At 46.1% G+C, this 20,401-nt stretch overlaps 1 protein-coding gene across 1 annotated transcript; it reads right to left on the minus strand.

Annotated features, from left to right (window-relative positions):
• Positions 1 to 7,751: 7,751 nt before the first annotated feature.
• SSTR3 (somatostatin receptor 3) lies at positions 7,752 to 19,302 on the minus strand. Its single transcript, XM_083701167.1, has 3 exons — positions 18,553 to 19,302; positions 18,378 to 18,442; positions 7,752 to 11,369 (listed from the first exon to the last, which is right to left on the minus strand). The coding sequence occupies exon 3, from the start codon at positions 11,321 to 11,323 to the stop codon at positions 10,094 to 10,096; it is 1,230 nt and encodes a 409-aa protein (XP_083557293.1). The 5' UTR covers positions 11,324 to 11,369; positions 18,378 to 18,442; positions 18,553 to 19,302; the 3' UTR covers positions 7,752 to 10,093.
• Between the last annotated feature and the right edge of the window lie 1,099 nt (positions 19,303 to 20,401).

The raw sequence follows: 20,401 nt of genomic DNA on the forward strand, positions 1-20,401 counted from the left end.
CCCTTCACCCTTACATCCAAGGGCAGGTTACAGCATTAATACACAACATTAAAAACAATTAAAAACAACTTACGATCATAAAAATAAGGTGGGTCTTAAAAATATACACTTCAAGTGTCAAAAGCCTGGGTAAAGAGGTGTGTGTATTCAGCATCCTCTGGAAGCTGTATAATGAAGGTGCCTGACACACCTCTTTGGTGAGGGGGTTGCACAGTTTAGGGCTTGCCACATAGAAGGCCCTCTCCAGGACCCTCTGAGGGTGGAGGAACTACTAGGAGAGCCCCTTCTGTTGACCTCAGCCCCTGAGAGAGTTAGCAGGGAAGGAGATTGTGTTTTAGATATTTGGGGCCTGAGTCATTCAGGATTTTAAACTCCAATGTCAGCACCTTGAATTGGCTCTGGAAATGAACTGGCAACCAGTAATCTGGCTGCTGCATTTTAGACCAGTTGAAGACTATGAGTTGTCTTCAAGGGCAGGCCCACACAGAGTGTGTTGCAACAATCCCATCTGGAAGTTAAGCAAAGCACGGACTACAGTGGCCAAGCCTATGACAAGTAAACAAACATGTGGAAATGAAACACGATCCAAGCTGGCTGATATGTGCGCCTAAAACCATGTTGCAAACCTGTTACCTGTGTAGGCGAGATCTGTTGCTGGGATATGGACCCCGAGATAAGAATCTTTGAAATAACACCTGAATCTCCGATGGTGCAAACAATCTCGATATCTAGATAAGAGGCCCAATGCAAACTCCCTGAGGTTAATGGGGAGATGGAGAGCGATAACCCAAGTTATTTGATTTGGTTTGGCTTTGGGATCATGGATATAATGGTGTGGAAAACTATGTTCGCACTCTGTGAGCAAATGAATTGTTATCCCCGGGAACAGCTGCATCTGTGGTTGAGAACACCAGTCACAGGACGTGCTGTGCAGGAGGACCTCAGTCTGCAAACACCTGTTCTTGGCTAAGCAGGGCACCTGGGCAAACAATTATCCCCCACACAAGGCCTGCACTGCAGGCATACAGTTGCTGGCCTGTGCATGCCATGGTAAGACACAGAACCTATTATTTTTCCAAGTTAATCCACTTGCATTCCGTCCCATAGGTATTTTCTGAAGGAGTTTGTCAGTAGCGGCAGGTGGGGTGGTGTTGCTTAAGTGGCTTCCCAACGTGGAGGTTGCTGCCAGTTATGGAGATGGAGAGGAATGAGCTGGGGTTGGCTCTGCTGCTGTGCTTGCACCAGGCTGGCCTCCACGCCCCTCTCAGTTACTGACAGCAGCCTCTGTGTTGGGAAACCAGGTGAGCAACACCACCCCAACCTGCTCCACCAGCTGCTACTGGCAGATGCCAATGAAAACCCAACTCAATCAGAGAAGAAGAAGAAGAAGAAGAAGAAGAAGAAGAAGAAGAAGAAGAAGAAGAAGAAGAAGAAGAAGAAGACAGTAGTTCATGGTTCATTTTGTGGTAGGCTGAGAGTGGTCATGTGCAGGGCTGGCCCTACCATGAGACAGAGTGGGGCAGCTGTCTCAGGTGGAAGATGCTGAGAGGCAGGGTTGTAGTGAATTTCCAGGTATTTAAGGCACAGGAACTGTTCAGTGAAAAAATGTTGGCAATTCTAGTAGATGTACCAAGTCAACATTATCACAGAAAAGAGACTGGTAGGCAACTGCGGCAAGAGGAACATCAAGTGCCAATAATTCAGTGGGAAGAGATAGGACTACATTGCCCGATGTGCCATACCAACTACACAGCGCATATCTGTGTCTGCTTGCACTGGTTCTGGGTAATGTGCCTCTGTGCTGTGTGAGGGCAGGCAAGCTGTGTGTGGCACTCGCATAGCCTATGCTTGAGAAAGTACAGAGCAGCATGCTTTCGTGAGCAAATATTTGCATATTATCCACTTGTCCGAGCAGATGAACCACTCCGTGCCTGCTCTGGCTCTGTGGAGCCCCTTGCTCATTTCAGAGACATGTACTGTGCATGTGTGCAGCTGGCTTTTCACCACATTGGAGCTGCAGCAAGACTGCCGGCAGCCCAGGCCTCCCCTCCTCCTCCTCCTGACGATAGCTCGCAGTGATGGCGAGTGTGCAAGCAGCCTGCGCAAGTGATTAAGATGCATCGCCTTGCAATAGGCCCCGCGTTATGCCAAGCCAACCCCCTCCTCTGCTTCCCCCCTCCTTCTCTCTCCAAATCTCTTTAAAGCCCAGCAAAGGTCTCTTTTCTTTTCCCTTTTCTCTCTCTCCCTCCGCCTCTCTCCAGACGCCACAGCCGTGGCTTGAGGGGCTATAGAGGCAGTTGTGAAGGGAAGGAGACGTGACTGATTAGTACAGTGGGTACATTCAGCCGAGGGTGTGTGTGTTGGTGGTACGTGGCGTTTGTGCTGCGTGGGTGAACCTTGTTTGCATGGGAGGGCTGTGTGTCGTTGTCTTTTGCGTGGGCAGCCGTGCTGTGGTGGGCCAGCTGAAACTCGAGGTGTGTGGAGTCGCAAAGGAAAGGCCTCTCTTCCTCTACAGCAGGCACACAGGCAGAGGCTGCTTTTGCCTTTAGAATTTGTGTGTGTGTGTATGTGTGTACTTCTTCCTCTGCAACCTGACTGTGATCAAACAGGAGCTGGGAAGAGGCACTGCAGGGGCTGGTGTGTCCGCTGCAAGCCTTACAGCTCTGGCCACTGTGTGACAGCAATGAAAAACACTTTGCCCCCTGCAGGGGGAGAGAAATCCATTTCCACAGTGGATGAAACAGATGCACTAAGACATGCCCAGAATGCAACTCCAACGCTGCTCTGTGTGTGAGGCTCCTCTGCCGTCATCCCCATCGCAGCTCTCTCTTGCGCAGTGCGCAAGTCAGACCCAACTCTCAAGGCTGTTCAAGCTGCAGGAGCAAAAGGCAGCTGGGCTTTGCTCCCTCCCAGGACCATGAAGAGCCTGAGTTCAGATTCCCACCCCAACTCTTATTCTTCCTCACCTCTTCCCAAACAGAACAGCCAGTGGGGTTTCATGCAATGGCCTCCAGCTTGTTCCTACCCAGTGTCAGTCTCCTGTTACAATGTGGGATCCACTTGTCCAGCCTGATCTGGGGCTTTTTTATTATTATTGCTGGGTTTATTGTCTGGTGAACATGCAAAGACATTGCAGCCTTAACTTTCTAAGTGGGAGTGGGAAACTACAACTCCCATGAGCCGAATAAGTGAACACTGGCAATTTCCGCTCCCGTTTTCATCAGAATTTGACAACCTGGGTCTTGTAGAATCTTAAAGCCTAATAAATAGATCGTGGCACAAACTTTTGTAGGTCAGTGTCTACAACTCACTTCTGACCAGTGGCCAAGCATGATGAATGAATGTAGTGGCAAGATGAACCATGTAAGTGATGAGCAATTGAAGAAAGACAATTCCACTCTCTAGTGGGCTGGATTGAGCTCAATAGAGTGGATCTATTGAGACCAATATCCACTATGTCAGGGTTGCTAAAATTGATTACAATTCAGTAGTTTCCATGCTGGAGTCTTCCTTTGAAATTAATATTTTGATAGAGGATGCTATCTATGATTATTTATTTATTGCATTTATATCTCACATTTTACTCCAAATAGCTCAAAAATGGCATACTTGGTTCTCTTCCTCCTCCTCATTTAACCCCCACAACAATCCTGCGAGGTCGGTTTGGCCGAGAGAAGACAATGATTGGCCCAAGGTCATCTAATGAGCTTCATGGCTGAGTGGGGATTTGAACCCTGATCTCCCAGGTGCTAGTCTGACACTCTAGCCACTACACTAAACGTATTCATTGCCTGTGGAGGTCATGAGTTACACCCACATTGTATGTTTCTATTCAGAAGGTTTATGTTCTGTTCAGACATTTGCCTCCATTCATACTCCTGATGTGTGCAGGAGGGAGTTCGGACCACATCCTCTTGCCTTGCCTCTGATAACATTCACCCTGTTCCCCAATGTTCATGCATTTGACATGATGTCTGAAAAACAGGGATACTACATCAACAGCACATCATGAATTCAGAAAAACCCCCGTACCCACTTTTGATGTGCAATGGTGTGGGTGTGGGAGAACAACCGAATATAGACTCATATTCCGAAATCAACAAAGAATGGAAATTCAAGATAGTTTATGGGCTTGGCAAGCAAGACAAGTTTTGCCAATGAACACTTGAAAGGCAGATCTCTAAAGAATCTGCAGTGAGTGGGGAATGAGGAGAAACAATCTCTCCATTTAGGAAGTGTCAAGTTTTGATGGTTTGGTTTCCCCAATCCTTCATGTTCATGTTGGCACTGATAGCTGTTGTTTTAATAGCACATATGTCAATTACAGCCATCTGGACTCAATTTGGAGTATAAATTGTGCAGGTACAGCAAAACAGGAAGAGATGACTTATTCTTGCCTAGACTGGGGGGAAGGTCCACAATTCTGTGTCTTACCAGACTGCTCCTGAGAGCCTGAAGTCTTGTTCACCATTGGGCTAGTGCTGAAGATGGCGCTTTGCACCTTTACCATTCTAAACAAAGTAACTGTGCATGGCAGGACCTGTTCTTGCATGTTTCCTGCTCCTCAGCAAATAAGGCAAATGTGTGACTGTCTGAAGTAAGTGCCTTTCTGTTCAAATTGCTCTGGTTTTGTACAGTCTGGGCATGTTTAGCCTGGAGAAGAGGAGGTTAAGGGGTGATATGATAGCCATGTTCAAATATATAAAAGGATGTCACATAGAGGAGGGAGAAAGGTTGTTGTTTTCTGCTGCTCCAGAGAAGCGGACACGGAGCAATGGATCCAAACTACAAGAAAGAAGATTCCACCTAAACATTAGGAAGAGCTGTTCGACAGTGGAATTTGCTGCCAAGGAGTGTGGTGGAGTCTCCTTCTTTGGAGGTCTTTAAGCAGAGGCTTGACAACCATATGTCAGGAGTGCTCTGATGGTGTTTCCTGCTTGGCAGGGGGTTGGACTCGATGGCCCTTGTGGTCTATTCCAACTCTATGATTCTATGATTCTATGAGTCATACCTCGTGTTGCGTTAGGTTCATGTTGTGAACGCAGCAAACCCGGAAGTGTATACTTCCAGGTTTTGCTGTGTGCGCACGCAGAAGCGCTCTGTGCATTTTGCGCATGTGCAGAAGCATTCTGCGTGCTTTGCATATGCACAGAAGCGCTCTATCGTGCTCTGCCCTTGCGCAGAAGCGCTGCTCTAGTTGCAGACTTTTCGGGGTGCGAACGGCACCCCAGAATGGATTTGTCCGCAACTAGAGGTACCACTATACTATGAAGTCCTTCCTTTCTCTCTCTGTTACCTCCCTTGAAGTTATTTTGCACTAGTCTTCAAGGACAAGATCCTCATTCATACATTCTGCAGAGTCTTAACCCTGTACAGTGGTACCTCGGGTTACAGACACTCCAGGTTACAGACACTTCAGGTTACAAACTCCGCTAACCCAGAAATAGTACCTTGGGTTAAGAACTTTGCTTCAGGATGAGAACAGAAATCGTACAGCAGCGGCGCAGCGGCAGCGGGAGGCCCCATTAGCTAAAGTGGTGCTTCAGGTTAAGAACAGTTTCAGGTTAAGAACGGACCTCCAGAACGAATTAAGTTCTTAACCAGAGGTACCACTGTACAGCAAATATTTCTTTATTTGTATTATTTAACAAAATTTGTGTACCTCGATTGTAATAAAACCTCGCAGCGGTTTGCAAATAAAATATAAAATAAAATTCTGTTTTCTCTTAAAAGGATGTTAAAGCAACGAAGGGGAACCTGTGACACACACACACCAACATTGTTGGACTACATCTCCCATAATCTATCCATGTTGGTTGCAGTTGATGGGAACAAGGCTCCAGAACCACTCAAAAAGATTTGTGCCAACAAGATGGCATTTTAAAGCCCATGGTAATACTGTAGGCAATACCTGGATAGTATACTGACTGACTGTATGCATGTACACTCAGCAGTAAATCCCACTGAGTTCAGTGGAATGTATTGCAATATAAACGAGCAAAAGCTCATTTTCTCAAACTCTCTCTATCAGCTGCCTGGTACTAGGCTGTCCAATGCCTCAATGACATCACAGCAGCAAAGCCAATTGTAGCTTCGAGGGTCAGTTACACCAACACTGACTTCAGTCATAGGTACATGCTAAAATCTATCCCTTTTATAGCTCTCTATAGACTTTGCTACAGGTTGTTAAGGAGTAATACCTCAGCTTTAAGTCGTTTAAGGTGTTGATAGCTTGAAATGTGCTCACTCACCTCCTTTTAACACATCAGCTCTGACTCAAATATAAGAAAAACTGCCCAAACGCTAACATAGTTTCTCACAGTTTCACCCGGGCTGTTCCCAAATGGGGCATTTTTGGAAAAAAGAAAACCCAGTGATTGATGTAGTATTGAAGAGCAGGGTTCCTCCACCCCTGTCCACCCATCTATTTCCCCCTCAGCATATCAAAACCCTTTCCCTCCTGTTCTTTCCTTCTCTTTTGTCCCCCCTCCCTCCCCGCCTCTTTCTGTTTCCGAAAGCTCCCTCTGGAGGATAGTGCCCAAGATCACACACAGGACTCCAGATTGAAGTTGGTCTGTGTATCTTAGCAACGGCTGTGTATCGGAAAGTTCAAGGCGTGGGGGTGAGGGAAAGTCATATACCAGCACTTGTGGAAGCAGAATAAACCTGAAGGAAACATACTTGGGCCCACTTGTTCTCCCATCCACCCACCCACCCTCTCTCATTCCTCATTGAACACGTTCCCAAACATGGCTGTTTTCAAATAAATGCACTTGTTGAAGCCGCTCGGCGAAGAGGAGAAGGGTTGACACCAGATATTGCCTAGCACCAACACGAAAACTAATTTCAAGGATTCCTACTGGTCGCAAGAAATTTAAAGAGGCTGAAAGGAATGTTGATGACAAATGGTGAGGTCTTGGAAGCGTTGAAGTGTGCCTGTCTTCACAAAGCTCTCTTAATCTGTTCGGGGTTCTTTGCTGACTGCCATTTAGCTTTCAAAGGCCGCTACTTGGGGAGGGAGAAGATGGCAATGTGAGCATCAGAACACCAGGAGAGCTCTGCTGCATCAGGTCAAAGCCCCATCTAGCCCCATCTTCACAATGGTCAACTAGATGCCTCAGGGGGAAGCCAGCGAGAAGGACCCAGGTGTAAGAAGGACCCAGGTGTCTGAAGGAGTGTCTCCACCCCCATCGTTCTACCTGGACACTGAGGTCCAGCACTGAGGGCCTTCTGGCGGTTCCCTCACTGTAAGAAGCCAAGTTACAGGGAACCAGGCAGAGGGCCTTCTCGGTAGTGGCGCCCTTCCTGTCGAATGCCCTCCCACCAGACGTCAAAGAGAACAACAACTAGCAGACTTTTAGAAGACATCTGAAGACAGCCCTGCTTAGGGAAGCTTTTAATGTTTGATGTATTACAGTATTTTAATATTTTTTTGGAAGCCGCCCAGAGTGGCTGGGGAAGCCCAGCCAGATGGGCGGGGTATAAATAATAAATTATTGTTATTGTTATTGTTATTTCCCTGCTTGTGATTCCCAGGAACTGGTATACAGAGGCAATGGAGAGATCCTCTGGCAATGGAGCATTATGCAGCGATCATGGCTATGTTGTGAATATTCCCCAAACATTTCTCCTCTGCGCCCTTTCCCACCGAGAAACCACCCCAGATCCTAAAGTTAGGGACAACACATTTAGGAGAATTCCAATAGTTTTGTAAACGTAAAAGGCAGCAATGACAAATGGAGGCCAATACCTCTGGAGGGAAAAAAGTTTATTGTATTTGCTTCCTGAGGAAGTGGTTACTTGTCAGAAAGGGTGGGTATAAGTGGCAGCATTTCATAAAAACAAACTCTTTTTTCCTGCCACCTTCCCTGCTCACCCACAAGGGCACATCACAAACAAGACCCCTTCCACTGAACGGAAGGCTGTGCTTAATAACCTCTCCATATGTTACAGAGCAAAGCTGCAGCGAGAATAATCACAATTCTAGTCTTTTTTTAAAAAGAGAGAGCGTTTCAGAGCATTCATTGCACTTCACATACATTCCTTACAGGGGCGCCATCCCATAGGGACTGAGCCCTCACCCCAATATTTTTGGGAGGGGGCCAGGGCCTCCCCCCATGTTCAAAAGCAGTGGAGGAGGTCAAGGGCGGAGCCAAGCAGGGCACAGCTTTAGAGGCTGGCTCTTTCTCCTCCTCCTCTGGGAGATGGGAAGGAGGGTTCAAGCAGCCGTCTGCCAGAGGTGGAAGCAGGAGGAGCCATTGAAGCTGTGCTGCCACCACATTCAACATCAGCCCTGCCATTCTCCTTCAGAAGTCGGCACCTCTGGTTCCTTCAGTCAGTAAACCTTACAACAATCTTGGAAGGTAGGTTAGGATACCCGAGTGGCAGAATGGGGTGCCGAGACTGTTCTCAGTGTTCCAGTCGGTGGTGTGGGGACAATACTAGCAGAGAGGAAATGAGATTTAAATCAGGGACTTCCTGGTCTATAACTCAGGCTGTAATCTTATGAATACTCCCTTGGGAGTAAGCTCCATCGAATATAGTGGGGTGTACTTCTCAGTAAATAGGCATACATTCACACTGCACTTCTTGGCCACTATATTGTACTGACTCTCCAAAGACTTAAGTCTTGTCCTACATTTTTGTCCAACAGACCTTGTTTTTCAGGTATACTGCCTATTTTCTGGGACGTTTCCTTAGTAATAACAGATCCTTTTTTAAAAAAGAGATTCTGGAATGGCTTTTAAGCCATTTTGTTAGTAAAATGCCCGTTAGTAAAGGACCCCTGGATGGCTAAGTCCAGTCAAAGGCTATTATGGGGTTGCAGCACTCATCTCGCTTTCAGGCCGAGGGAGCCGGCATTTGTCCACAGACAGCTTCCCCGGTCATGTGGCCAGCATGACTAAACCACTTCTGGCACAATGGAACATTGTGATGGAAACTAGAGCGCACAGAAATGCCGTTTACCTTCCTGCCGCAGCGGTACCTATTTATCTACTTGCACTGGTGTGCTTTCAAACTGCTAGGTCGGCAGGAGCTGGGACAGAGCAATGGGAGCTCACCCCATTGTGCAGATTCGAACCACCAACCTTTCAATCAGCAGGCCCAAGAGGCTCAGTGGTTCAGACCACAGTGCCACCTGCTCCCATCATTTTGTTAGTGGGAGCACATGGGAAGGTGTCTTATACTGAGTCAGACCATGAGGTCCATCTCAGTCAGTACCTGCCCTGATTGCCAGCAGCTCCCCAGGGTTTCAGGCATGGGGCATTCCCAGCCCTGCATGGAAGATGCTGCAAACTGAACCCGGGACCTTCTGTATGAAAATCAAATGCTAAGGCCCTTCCCCAGATATTCCTTTTTCTCCCATTTCCCATGTGCATAAGTTTCTTTTCTTTCCGCTTTCCCATGTCCATTGAATCAGAACAGTAATAAACATTACCAAATGGGGTTGAGTCATAGCTATTCTCTAAGCCGGAATAGCTAACGTGGTGTCCTCCAGAGGTCACTGGACTACAACTCCCATGATTCCTGATCATTGTCCATGCTGGCTGGAGCTAATGGGAGTTGGGATCCAGCCACATCTGTAGGGCAGCAGGTTGGCTGCTCCTGCTCCAATAAGTCCAATCAGAGTTGGGCTGAGATTAAAGTCCTATTTTAAGTAAATTGTTATGATGGGCCGAGTTATTAATGCAGGTTATATTAGCACAGAACACCTTCAGTGTTGTGCAATAATGCATGGATGGAGGTGGGATTGCTTCTTGGCAGAAATCCTTGGTCTGAGAATCATAAACATGAGAATCCCTGTTTTCAGCTGTAAGATGTTGGAGAGGACACAGACACTCTTGACCTTACTCAGCTGACCAATCATGTCAGCCAAGGAAATACACTACTTCCAAACCAAATCCCAGAAGCCTTTGCTCTACCTGCCACTCTGGTTGTTAGGCCTTGCTTTACTGTTTGAAAGCGGATATTTATCTGCCTAAATCCCTCTCAGGCTTTCTGTTTTTTAGGAATCCCTTGCATTATGAATGATCCTTCCCTTTGTTATTCCAAATGAGTCACTGCCTGGGTGTTTCAGAGAGAAGAAGAGTCACTATAAGTAGCTAATGTTCATGACACTAGGCTTCTCAGAGATCCCAGGCTCCTCTGGCAGTGGCTTCTGTTCACTGCTCCCCCCTGCCCCACTGATGGGGGCGCACTCTTGCATGCCATTGCCGTTTTGGGCAATCTTGCTGACCTCACTTGCTTCTGCCTCCATTTCGTCATCTTCCTCTTCCTCTTCCTCCATCTTACCACCCGTGGTTGCTGCTGCTGCAATTTCTTGGTTCTGCACTCGGCGGGAGGGTCTGAGGAGAGCCCTGCGGAAACCCTGCTTGAAGCGGTATGAGAGGAAGCCATAGATTATGGGGTTGGCACAGCTGTTAGCATAGGGCAAGACCACGACAAGGAAGTAGATGCCAAAGAGAGATGGCTCCTCAGGCAAGGTCCAGATGACGTTGATGATGTTGAGCACATAGAAAGGCAGCCAGCAGAGGACAAAGACTGCAACAACGGCAACCACCATGCGTGTGACTCTCCGCTCGGAGCGCTTGCGCTTGGCCGTCAGCGCTCTCACCTTTCTGCCCGACGACCGAACCTTGACAACAATAAGCAGGTAACATAGGCAGATGACCAGCAGAGGCCCAAAGAAGCCAAGAGTGGCTGTGTAGACAATGAAACCTGCTTTCCAGACTGAAGCTGGCTCAGGCCACTGGATGTGGCATGTGCTCATGCCCGGGGGGACATCTGAAAACACGACCACAGGCAGCACCACCACAGAAGAGAGCACCCAAACAGTGGCGCTGACTGCCTTGGCCACACGTGCTGTCCGCCATTTTGACGATTTCACTGGGTGCACTACCGCCAGGTAGCGGTCCACACTCATCACGGTCAGGCAGAAAATACTAGTGAACTGGTTTATAGCATCCACGGCCATCACTAGCCGGCACATGAAGGAACCGAAAGGCCAATAAGACAAGGCGTTTTGTGCAGCCAAGAAGGGCAGGCCGAACATGAAGAGCTCATCGGCCAGCGCCAAGTTGAAGATGTAGACGTTGGTCACCGATTCGCTCACAGAATGGCACAAAACCACATAGATGACCAGGGAGTTTCCGGCTAGTCCCACCACGCAGACAATGAGGTAAACCAGAGGGATGAGTACACCACTGACATCCAGGCCGAGCCTGGAAGCTTGGGATAAGTTCCCAGAAACAGGTGCTGCCCAGCTGGCTGTTGAATTCTCTTCCCAGGAAGCCAGTGTGGTTGTGAAGTTGAAATTGTCCATGGCAGAAGAGTGAGGTGATTATCCCACTGGATCAGTCGGAAGGGGTCTGCATTTGGGAAGAACAGGGGGGTGGGGTGGAGAGAGCTTATAATGCATCTTATAGCAAACTAAAGGTAGCACCAGAGAGAGAAATGAGGCGGGGGGGGGGGGAGTCCACTTTACAAGCTCCATTCATTTTGCTGGGGCAGGAAGAGGAGTACAGAAGTTAATGGAGATTTCAAATTTTACAGCTGAGTGGCTCATGCTCCTCTTGTACAGAAAGGTGCACAAAGAAGTCCCCACTGATTTTGATGGTCAGCAGACTGTAAACCTCTACCTTTCAGTTTTCTGCTTCTTACATAGACTTAACTTTGGCTCGATCATGCCTAAAGTGTCTTACGAGAGACTCAAATGCCTCCTATCTGAGTGCATGCCAAAGCTTTGTCTTTCAGTGTTTAGATTTATATCGCCTAAACCAATAAAAATAACATTTTAAAGAAAATTCTGCCTTCAAACATAAATCCTTTAAAAAAGATTTGTGCAAACAAACCTAAGCTATCACCCAAGGGGGAGGGAAGCATTGAGGGTTTGTTTTCTGTTGTGTTTCTGTTTTCAATCTTTGTTGTAGCATATAAATTTTATGAAATAAATGAATAAAACAAATAGTTTAGCTGGAAACTAGTGTTAAGCAGTTGCACTATGGCCTCAAGTGGCTTGCTGCCAAATATCAGTGCCCCAGTACTTGTTGCCATTTCTGTTTTGCCTCAAAGGGTGACAATGGCAGGAGGGAAGAGATTTGGCCCAGGGGCTGCTAGCTTGTGCCCCCAGTTCTCCAGTCATGGCATGGCCAAGAACTAAAACTAGCAGGGAAATTTCCAAGGACGGGAAAGGAAATGGAAGCATGCAGTGTCCATAAGGCTGCTCAGAAAAGTGAGACCATCTCCATCCTCACTGTGTAGTTGGTTCTTAGGAATGATTGGGCTATTGGAACGTTATAGAAAATGGGAGAGATCTAAAAACTGATGAATTGGTCAGATTAAGTTACTGACACCCATATTATATATAAAATGGTGCATTCTACAAATGGCTCAGACTCAAATGCATATTTTGCTTCAGTAAATTTTAAAAATACTTATTATTATTATTATTCAATTAAATTTATACACCGCCCTTCACCCAGAGATCTCAGGGTAGTCCACAAGAAACAAATACAGGATAAAAGCACAAATAAATAGAACAAAAACATAATGAAAAAAATAACCCCCCTGTCCCAAAACATATCTAAAAGGCTGTAGAATATTAATCAGCCCAAGGTCTGGGTCAAGAGGAACATTTTCACCTGGCGACTGAAGACGTATAATGAAGGAGTGATATGAACTGCTCTGGGGAAAGAACTCCATACTTGACTTGTCAAAGCTTCTTACTGAAAATGTGAACCCAAATCCAAAGCTGCAAATACCTTAAGGAGGAGATCTTGAAGAACTGGTCTCTGAATGGAGGAAGCCCTTTCAGCTGGACATGCATTTGCTGTTACTGTATTCTCACTGAACAATCTATTGCTAGGTCATTTAACCTGCACCTTTTAGCCTGTTACTATGACACCCTGGCACATGGCTGGATTAATCATTATGCTCACTATATCATACAATAAAGGCCCCTGTTAAGCTAAGTTCTCTGTTGCACTGTAATCATCCAATGAACATCTATAGGTAGACTATAGTTGTCCACTATGCAGTTGTCCTCAGGCCTCATTTAAAACTTTTGTCAACTTTAGAAATGCGATGGTTGTTCCTATGTAGAGGAGCATCAACCATGTTTCTTGCTTTCTTTCTGAACCCTTGGGAAATCTTTGTCTCCGTGACAGGAAAAGGGGAAGGACAGCTGATTGACCTATCAGGCTTTTGCATGAAAAATGGCACTCATATGCTTACAGAAAATCCTGAAGATGCTTGTATTGCAATGTTAAATTTCTGCTGGGGTTTTCTCCCCAAAGAGTAGTTGCTCCAACTTAAGTCTTGGCTTCCAGGATTCAACAATGGGTAGAGGCAACCCAATACGTTTTGCTGCCTCCAAAGTCAAGATGTATATTACCCAAAGCTGGTCAAGATATTTGGGTACCTAAGACAGAAAATTCCACAAGTGCCTCTACCATCTCTTTGCTGCAAAAGTACTACAATAATAAATCAACTAACCATTTGCTATGATTTCATGTCACTCAAAACCAGCTGCTTTCCCATTCTGCCTAATGGTAGAGCCAGTCCTGGAAACTGGGAACCTTCCTCAAACATCCTGTTAATAAGCGCCAATCCCTCCTCTAAATGTGTTGACATATCATCCTTATGTCCTTGATGACATTTCTGCATCCAGTGCTCCATTGAAACAAACCACCAGGCCTTCTGCCTGAATTTCTACAATTATATTACATGGATGGAAGTGCTGCAGATCCAGGAGATGAAGTGTTTTGAGAGAATAAATTGAATCAAGTAAAGCCGAGAATCCAGAAATATAATACTTCCCTGTACTAGAGACCCTTTATGAGACCCTTCATTATTCAAACTTTGGGCATTCAAAACCCCTTATTATTATCTGAATTTGCCACAGGGCTCCCAAGTACTCCTGTGTCAGTTTCACCCTCCATTAAGAGCTCTGCCACTTTCCCCAGATGCCTGATTACACCTCCCAGGTCATTTGAATAAATGATTGCAATACACAGTGAAATCACTAATTTTCCAATGAAGTCCCGTCATCAGTCTCTTGATACTATGTTAGACAAAGCCCAGAACTCATTGTTTAATGAGAGGGAGGACTAATGAGCTCTTTTCTGCTTCTAATTCCCCTTGTTATCCTTATGATTATTTTCTTTCTGCTGTTTTCACCCAACCAAATACATATTATTCTTGCAGGCATGGGTAGTGCCAGAGGATGGGAAGCCAAACCTGTTGCCATGAGACGGCCTGGGGAGGGCAGAGAGCTTCACTGAAGAGGTGAGAATTAGCTTGGGCAAAACAAGATGCCTTGTGGTCCTGGTTACCCCTTTACATCTTCACAAGGTTTCCCTTTGCCTTCATTTGATGCCAGATCTGCATATAAAGCTCCAGAATGGCATTCTTTTGTGAGTTATAATGGGAATGAAAATTGGGCAAGTTTGGAATGGAAAGCGAGGGAGCTGCTTTAACACAGACCAGGAATTGGGGAAAAGTTTTTTTCCAGGCCGGCTCTTTTTCCATTCCGTTCGGGGTGGGCTACATTTCAGTGGTGGGCAGGGCCAGGGGCAAAGTGGTCTTCGCAAGGGTGCCAATTTGAATAAAATATTTTGGGTGGAAAGATGAGGACCTTCAGTCCCTATAACTGTGGCACACCCTACTGGGAAGAATGGCCTCTGAGACCATATAACATCAATCCTGAAAGACCTTCATTGGCTCTCAGTACATTTCCGAGCACAATTCAAAGTGTTGGTGCTGACTTTTAAAGCCCTAAACGGCCTTGGCCCAGTATACCTGAAGAAGCGTCTCCACCCCCATTGTTCAGCCCGGACACTGAGGTCCACCGCTGAGGGTCTTCTGGCAGTTCCCTCACTGAGAGAAGTGAGGTTACAGGGAACCAGGCAGGGGGGCTTCTTGATAGTGGTGCCCGCCCTGTGGCACTCCCTCTGATCAGAGGTTAAGGAAATAAATACCTATCTGACTTTTAGAAGACATCTGAAGGTAGCCCTGTTTAGGGAAGTTTTTAATGTTTGATGTTTTATTGTGTTTTTAATATTCTTTTGGGAGCCGCCCAGAGTGGCTGGGGAAACCCAACCAGATGGGCAGGGTATAAATATTATTATTATTATTATTATTATTATTATTATTATTATTATTACTACTACTACTATTATTATTATCACTAGGTCTGAGCTGTTTGAGTTTCTTGGAATAAAGAGTTAACTGTACTGACACTGTGTTTTTTATCGCTGACCCCTAGGCATGTCTCACATGTCTCTGGTTCCTGACATCCACTATAGTACTTGTTACTTTAAGATGTAGTGATGGCTGCCAACATGGGCAGTTTTAAAGATTGAAAAGTCAAATTAGTGGGCAATAATCAGTGCTTTTTTTGAGGGGGTGCTAAAAGGGTACGCGGTACCGGCACCTCTCTTTTTTGTTGTTAAAAAGTGTGGCACTTACTGCAAGGGGGAGCACTAGTGATACAGTGGTACCTCAGGTTAAGTACTTAATTTGTTCCGGAGGGCCGTACTTAACCTGAAACTGTTCTTAACCTGAAGCACCACCTTAGCTAATGGGGCCTCCTGCTGCCGCCGTGCCCCCGGAGCACGATTTCTGTTCTCATCCTGAAGCAAAGTTCTTAACCTGAAGCACTATTTCTGGGTGAGCGGAGTCTGTAACCTGAAGCATTTGTAACCTGAGGTACCACTGTAATGCTATCAATGGCTACTAGCCAGGATGAATATATACCACCTCCAGTATTAGAGAGAGCCTGCATGTGAATTTCAGTTGCTGGGGGCCACGAGCAGGAAAATGCTACTGCACTCAGGTCTGCTTGTGGCTTTTCCCAGGAAATATGTGGCTGGCCACTGTGAGAATGATTGGACAGGAGATTGTTCTGATCTAGCAGGGCTCTTCATACACTGAATTGAAGGAGGGAAATTACTTGCCCTTCTCTATACCAGCTGAACTGGAGGTAGCTACTGGTGAAACATGAGAAAGGAGACCTTTCTAGCTATGAGAGCAGTCCCACAGTCGCAGAAGTGGGGATGACCCTTAAATGCAGATAATGAAACCAGATTTCCAGGGGTGGATCTTAGGCTGGAACATGCAGATCTAGGAGCACATGCCTAAAGAGACTTTCAGGAGTTCCAGAAAGAGCCCTGGAAGTCTAGCTGGGAAAGGGGGGTGCTGTGTGGAAAGCTAAAGCAAGGAAGTAGGTGAAGAATAATGTGGACGGAAAGCTCACCCTGATATTTCATGGTCTTTTAACCATTTTTTTTTAAAAAAGGAATACAAAAACAAAGAAACAAGGCTAAACGAATTCGCCAGCTAGAGGTGAACGAAAGGTTCGCCAAATACATTTCTTTCGATAAATTTCTGATATTTCCTCTCTTTTAACCCCAAAGGGCCACTTTGCAGAATTTTTTCCAGAGTATTTGCCACCATTCAGAAATTTTAGTTTTAGTTTAGCCTTTTTGTGGGAGCTGCCATCCCCGCAATCTGGCACAGCAGCCTGGAATGATGCTAGGTCTGGGGCACTGAGGAAGATGCAAAATGGTGGCCAGGTGGGGAGGTGGGGAGGGAAACCAAGGAGGGGGCAGGGGAGAACAAAGCTGTTCTACTGCCCCATCCCTGGGGAACTGTTGGATAATTTATCTCCCCCAGCCTCCCATATGGAGAAATTTTGTGAAATTTCTCTTACCACAAATTTGGTGCAGAATTTCCAAAGGCCATTTGCTCACAGCTTGAGTCCCAACTTTGGTTCAACACAGTGTGAATAACTTGTTTTTAAGTGTTTCAGATAAGTGTCCCTGACATGATGTGGAAGTGTGAAGCCAACCTTGGACGAGTGGTCCAGCAATATGGCACTTAAATAAACAAATAAACCCACAAATGCATCTGTGTTTAGGAATTGCAAGCTAACAAGGTGGTGAGAAGATGAGGAAGATGAGGGCTGGGTCTCTCCACTCCTTGGTGGCATGGCAATGCTCCAATACTGGTGGGTGATCCTCACACAGCCATTACTCTAGACAGCCCCCCCAACTGGATTGGACTAAACTGGGGGAGGGAGTTGAAGTTACCCCCTCAGAAAAAATACTATTGTTTGGGTGCTAGGAAAAGGCAAGATCCTACAAACAGAAGCACAGCCTCAAGGAAAGACATTTGGATCCCAATTCAGGAATTAGTAATGACTGTGCATTTTATTGTGCAAAAAAAGTCAGCCGATGAAAATTCCAAAATGATGGCGATGAGATATGTGTGTTAACTCACTAGTCCAGACTCACCTTTATTCTGTAAGGTCTTCGGGACAGTAAATTACATATGTGCAGTGTCTAATCCAAAAGAACCCCAGTCTTGTTTTGGCAATAGTTGCTTCAGATATGCACATTCATAAATTCCCCACATGTTCAGTTATTGGGCTCCATTTTGTGCATCGGTTCAACATGTCAATCAGCCTTTCAGAAATGAAAGCTCTCTTTATCATTTTGTCAATCTAGCAACAAAGAGGACAGGACAGGATCCTGCAAGTAAGAATGCCATCTCTCCTGAAAGGAGACCGTGTTGACTTTTACTTATATGGAGAATTGTTGACTTTTACTTATATGGAAAATTGTCTTGCACCGAGGATGGGAGAGGGGATCACAAAGACTTCTACCTGCCTAGTAATCAGTTTGGGTTATTTTTAAAAACCAACATGGCAAAAACAGAACCAAAGATTTCAAAAAGAGTCTCTGTGCCTGCAGATGTAGAAACTTTACTTATGAGAACCCCATCTAAAATGACCCATAGTTCAAATCTGCATGCTATCATTACCATATCCAGAATTCCATGTGTGTGTGATTGTGTGTGTGTGTACTACTTGTTGCACATTTCCCTCTTAATATTTACAGGAGTGTCAAGGAGCCCCAATCCCAAGCAAACCCATGTCATGCCACTGAGTACAGCTTGTCTCTTTCTGCTCCAAAAGATTTACAACCCAAGACTGCAATCTTCATCCCAATTACTCTGCAACAACTCCACAAAAGTTTGTTCTGGAGGAAACAGTTGCAGATTGCAAACGGCAACCAAAGTGTGAAATGGAAGACAACAGGTGGGTGCCCTGGACAGACCCAGCAGGAGAACACAAGCCAGTGAATCTGAAGATAAGCAGCTCTGCCGTCCAGCCTGTTAGACCCTGTCACTTGTTTTCCCTTCCTACAGACAAATATTTTTTTAAACCTGCATATCCCCTGGAGATCTGGGGGAGGGGGAGGGGTGCAACACAGCAGGGAGCTTCAATGATACAGGTGTCTAAAGAAAACTTTTGCATGCAACAGAATTTGCGGGAATATAAGCAGAAGCAGGAGGCAAGTTTGCCCAATACTCACGTATCAAAAGAATGGATATCTGCCTTCACTCTCCAGGACGATGTTTAGTATTCTTGTTAATTCCTCTTGGGGAGGGGAAAAGACAAAAAACATTTCAATTCCCAAGTTGGTATATAAATCCAGAATCCGTAATGCTTTTTAACATCTCTCCCCTCCCCCACTTCCTTTGAGATACCTGATTATCTCCCTTTCCTTCTGCTTCTGGTGTAGAGGTGGCATCCCTGCTCAGGCCCCTGCGCTCCTACATATGCTTCCCTGCCGCTGCTGCTGATACTTTTGCACCTGGTCTCTCCAGGGCTGCTGCAGGTAAGAAGGCAGGCAGTCTTGCAGCGTTTGCTGAGTGGAGCTCAGCCGGACGGTCCCCCCGCCCCGCCAGCTCTCCTTCTGCTGAAGTGGGGGGGGGGCGCTTGTTGTCTCTCGCAGGGTTAGGTAGATCAAGCGGTGTGTCAATTACTCTCGGGAACGGTGCCACCAGCCAATCGGAAGAGGTTCCGAGGGGAGCGACAGGGGAGGAGGTGTGGGGCGAGGATGAGAGAGGAAGAGAGAGAATGAATGGTTGAGAGAGAGAGATTGAGAGAGAGAGAGAATGAGGAAGGAATGAGGGGGAGTGACATAGTGATTATGATGGAGAGAAAGAGCATAAGGAGAGAAAGAGAGAGAGAGAGAGAGAGAGAGAGAGAGAGAGAGAGAGAGAGAAGGAGGGAGGGAGGGAGGGAGAAAATGAGAGGGGAGGGAAAAAAGGGGGAAATGAGGGGGTGTGAGAACGCAGTTGTGACAGATGGTGACAGAGGAGAGTAAGCGCAGGAATGAAAGAGGGGAAAGAGAGAGAGAGAGATGTGGGGAGAAAAGATCTCGCAGGCTCCTGGAGTGTAGTCGAAAGAGAGGCAGAGCTGAGCATTCATGGAAATGCAGGATTTCATACACATCCCATCATTCTCCCTCTCTCTGGCTTCTTTGAAGTTTTGCAGACTTTTTTTTGGCTGGTAGAGATGTTCACCTGCTCCGACATCGCTGCCTTCATAAACCATCTTCCCATGCTTGTTAATTCAGAAGTGTGGCTTGGCTTTTAACAATTTGGTGTTATGTAACCTGTTTATGAATGGCTGAGCCCCGGGCCATTTCTTCAAGGGGCACTTAAATTTGAACCCTTTGCATTTTTTGGCATCTGTGACTGGAATTTTCACCTTAGAAACTTGTTACTTGCTTGAACAGAAGTGTTCATAGAATCATAGAATTGTAGAGTCAGAAGGGACCCTGAGGATCATCCAGTCCAACTCCCTGCTGTGCAGGTATATGCAGCGGGCCCATATGGGGTTCAAACCCATGACCATGGCATTATCAGCACCACACTTTAACCAGCTGAGCTAACTGCCCAGAGGAATCTGCCTTACACTGAGCCATCAAGCTTGGTCATGTCTACACTGGCTAGCAGTGGCCGCTTCAGGAAAAGTTCTCCCCCAGTCTTACCTCAAGATGCCAGGGACCTTCTGCATGCAAAACAGATGCTATGTCGATCTTCATAATAAGATTTTAAAAATTAAAAATATATGGCTAGAATTAATATACATTTTATTTTTGAGATGCTCCCCAGACCTTTTTATTCCGTAAGGATATACAGTGGTACCTCGGGTTACATACGCTTCAGGTTACATACACTTCAGGTTACAGACTCCGCTAACCCAGAAATAGTACCTCGGTTGAAGAACTTTGCTTCAGATTGAGAACAGAAATCGTGCTCCAGCGGCGCAGCGGCAGCAGCAGGAGGACCCATTAGCTAAAGTGGTGCTTCAGGTTAAGAACAGTTTCAGGTTAAGAACGGACCTCGGGAATGAATTAAGTTCTTAACCAGAGGTACCACTGTACTTGTATTGCCTTGCTTGATCAGACCAAGTTCCATCTTGTCCAGCATTCTGTAGCATAGACCAGCCAGATGCCTCTGGAAATTCACAAGAACAGCATGGAGGTGATGGGCATCCCAAATCTTAGTTTCTTCATCTCGTCAACTGTTGCTCAACATCAATGTT

Source organism: Podarcis gaigeae (genome assembly GCF_964106915.1).
Source record: "Podarcis gaigeae genome assembly, chromosome: 10".
In the NCBI taxonomy this organism is placed as follows: domain Eukaryota; kingdom Metazoa; phylum Chordata; class Lepidosauria; order Squamata; family Lacertidae; genus Podarcis; species Podarcis gaigeae.